Source organism: Populus nigra, chromosome 15, assembly GCF_951802175.1.
Source record: "Populus nigra chromosome 15, ddPopNigr1.1, whole genome shotgun sequence".
Classification (NCBI taxonomy): Eukaryota; Viridiplantae; Streptophyta; class Magnoliopsida; order Malpighiales; family Salicaceae; genus Populus; species Populus nigra.
In genome coordinates this window covers 13,617,295-13,620,920 of record NC_084866.1, presented here as the reverse complement: position 1 = coordinate 13,620,920, position 3,626 = coordinate 13,617,295, and the positions used below count along the sequence as shown (strand labels likewise).

General features: G+C 33.8%; 1 protein-coding gene across 1 annotated transcript; it reads left to right on the top strand.

Annotated features, from left to right (window-relative positions):
* Positions 1-770: 770 nt before the first annotated feature.
* LOC133674088 (uncharacterized) lies at positions 771-3,328 on the top strand. The gene is made up of 5 exons (XM_062095066.1): positions 771-930; positions 2,131-2,381; positions 2,454-2,544; positions 2,887-2,950; positions 3,050-3,328. The coding sequence occupies exons 1-5, from the start codon at positions 872-874 to the stop codon at positions 3,101-3,103; spliced, it is 519 nt and encodes a 172-aa protein (XP_061951050.1). The 5' UTR covers positions 771-871; the 3' UTR covers positions 3,104-3,328.
* Positions 3,329-3,626: the final 298 nt, after the last annotated feature.

The following is a 3,626-nucleotide window of genomic DNA, read 5'->3' as shown; positions in this document are numbered from 1 at the left end:
TTTACCCTTTAGTACTCACTAATGAACAAAAGACTAACTATTTTTTATTTTTTTTATTATTTCTTACTTTTATCTCATATATTTTTCTTTCAAGTTGACATATATAAAAACTCAAAAAATAAATTCAAATTATGGAGTAATATTGAAACTTTTAAGGAATTAGAAAGGTAACACTAAGAAATTAAAACTACAAAATTTAAGTTTACCCTAACAATTAACATATCTAAATTAACCAATAAATCAATAGCTATGCTGCTCCAACCTATGATCCAGAGATAGAATCTTAAAAGGAAGCTATAACAGAATTAATTTCTTTTAATTTATTAATATTTATATGAATTACTTGTTCAAGATTTGACCAGAAAAGGGAAGCTGGTAATATAGTAATATTAAAGTTAAGACTTAAAATTTAAAATGTAAAGGATTAAACCTTCAAACAAGGCAGAAAAAAATAATTAATAATAATAATATTTAAGTGAGTTGTGGCAATGGCGTGAAATCAAAAATTAAAATAAAATAATTCCCACTCACCTGAACTTTAAGGAAAAAAAATTGATCCAAAGAAAAAAAATATCACAATAAAATATAAAATTGGAATATATAGATTCCAATATAACAAATAATAATAATTTTTTTTTAAAAAAGTAGAATATCAAGAATTTTTTATATATGCTGTGAGCAAGAAAAAAATTACATCAAAACGAATAATTCATAAAAAGTTAATTCATGAGAATTATATATACAAAAAAATTATCTAAAGGCAGTAGAAAGAATTAATTAGCAGTTATAAAGTAACTCATCATCCTCTTTAATACTATTCACTAATCGACTTTTCTTCGGTCTCCACCACCAAGTTCGACATTAACAATTAATGGTGATATTAAGTAGCTCTGTGCCTGCTTGGATCGGTCACTTTCTCGCTTTTATGGGGTAAGTCCTCAGAAACCCATTCGTTGTTTCTTTATTTGGTTATGGTTGGCTTTCATTTGTGGACTACTGGGTTTGGTGCTAATGAGTGTTGAGTCCATTGGAAGAGGGTTAGATCTTGAATTTGAGCTAAGAACCTTAAAAGAACAACTGGGTTTGGTTTCTTTTTGGCTTATAATTATAGTTTCTTCTTTTGTAAATACTTCTGTGGCTTCTCTATTTTTGGTGAAGTTGATTTTTTTTTTGTGGGAATTAATGAAGATGTGGTGGGAATTGGAAACTTGACTTGGATTAGTGTTTCAGCTAAAGAAAGATTGGGTTAGAGGAGGATCTTTGGTGGCTTGAAGGAAGGAAGTTGTCATAAATTTGGAAACTTTAAATTCAAATTCTGTGTGCAGTTGTGGAAAACTATGTGAAAGAGCATGGATTTTTAAGTAGATAATATTTTTAAAACTCGAAAGAAGAGAAGATTTTATGTTGAAATTATAGTTATTATGTTTTTGTATTGGAATTCATTTTTGGTTTGAGTTCTAGTCACCTAAGAAGGGACCTAGCTAAAAGTTTAAGGGTTAGAGTGTTAAGCATCTTAGTTGATTTGGGTGCTGGAAGATGGCAGTTCTTGAAGCTAGAGAACTAAAATTAGAACTGTTTATGATACTATAGCTGTTCGAAGGTTAGAAATCTATTGCCAGATAATGGATCGTATTATGTTGTTGCTTATTTCTTTCCATTAAAATTGATCAAGCGAACAGTAATTTGGGTCAGTTTGTATAATTGTTGATTTCTGTACTACAACTGTGCCTTAAGGTACGTCTCAAGAGTGGAAAGTTGATGAACACAACTCAAACCAATCAAGTCTTACCCCAAACTACTCATTATCAGCTATATGAATCCTTGTTGTGCCCTTTAAGTTCTAGCCCTATTTAGAGCAACTTCTTCCATTAGCTCTGTGGCAATAAAATAGAAAGAAACCTGTGAATGTAAGTTTTACTTCGTTATTCCTGCTCTGTCTAGAACAAATGTTTGTGGTTTTGTTGCACCTCGATAAATTAATGGTTGTGAATTGGATTGTATGATGCTTCTTACCTTGTTATGACCATTGCTACTGTCAACTTTCATGCATATGGTGCAAACACTCAATATTTTGTTGTTGTTGTGTTTTGCATTTGTATATATGCTTTAACTTGGTTTACAACAGAACAGTGGCTGTTTTGGATGCTGCACTAAACCCACGCCAATTATTGCTGTGGATGAGCCATCGAAAGGATTGAGAATACAAGGGCGAGCAGTGAATAAACCTAGCATATCAAATGAGTTTTGGAGTTCCAGCACATGTGACTTGGACAACAGTACTGTTCAATCTCAAAGAAGCATATCATCAATCAGTGTATCAAACCACAATCTTGGTAGCAGCACTGGTAGCATGAGCAGCAATAATGAATTTGTAAATCATGGTAAGTTGCAGCTTATCTGTTCTAGTTGACTGGTCATGATGTTATGTGGCATTGACATTTTGTTCTTTTCAGGTCTCCTTCTCTGGCAACAGAGAAGGCTTCGATGGGTCGGAAGTGGCACATCTGGGAACCAAAATCAGCGAAGATGGGAATCCAGATTAAGGTGTTTTCTTTCTTCTAAACATTCATTATTTTGATTCAAATGCTCTAGCTTTCTCCAACCCCCAGTAAAGGCAACATTAATAAGAGGTTCTCCAGCTTTCTAAGTTTAGGCTATTGAGAAATGTTCTTTGGCAACCCTGTTTTTATGTTCTCTTGCAAAATCATCACTTCTAGTGGTTGCCTGCTCTTATGGCTTCTAATCCCTATTGTGTTCTCATATATCACAATCAGCACGTGGTGCTTTGGTGACAGATAAACTGAGGATAACTTAAGAGTTGGATTTTGTAAATTCCTTGCATTCTGCATTTTTTCTTTCTCATTTTGGTCTGCTGTATCTTTTCAGTTGGAATGCAACTGAAGGTTTACAAGGTTCCAGAAATCCTTTTCCTCGGCCCATCCCTCTTTCTGTAAGTTAATGCATGTCAGGTTTTTTCTCCCCTGTTTTTTTAACATTTCATCGTAACTGTACAGTTTTGACATCCACGGATTGGATTTTAACTTATCAGGAGATTGTTGATTTTCTGGTGGATGTATGGGAGCAGGAGGGATTGTATGATTGATGAATTTCAATTGCAAAGATTGCCTCACCCTTTTCACATATATTCCTACCTGTTTTAACTCATAAGAATCTTCTGTAATTTGTAAATAGCCATGTACAAAAAGAAGAGAGATAGAGAGACTGAGAGAGTCCAAGGAAGTGCTTCCACTCAATTGTAATTTAATGTCAAATAACCATCCTTTTCTTATTCTGTAAATTCCATGTTGAAAGCATCTTGTGTACCAAATACAGTACCAGCCACTCTTCTCTTGCATGCATCTTGGATCTGCGTTGATTTATACATGACCTGGCTTCTTACTCCACACTTAAATCTTCGTAAATAGCTTGGTGATGAGTCGCACACAGACGATGCTGGGCATTTTTCATGTGGAGTAAGATTCCACTACAGTCAATTGAGCATCCAGTGAAGAGGTTCCTAGTCCATCTGTCATGTGTTGTTAAAATCTGATGGTCTAGAAGCCCTAATGTATCAATCTGAATGTCCAACTTAAAATTCATCCTGTAAACCACACAAAATTACCACT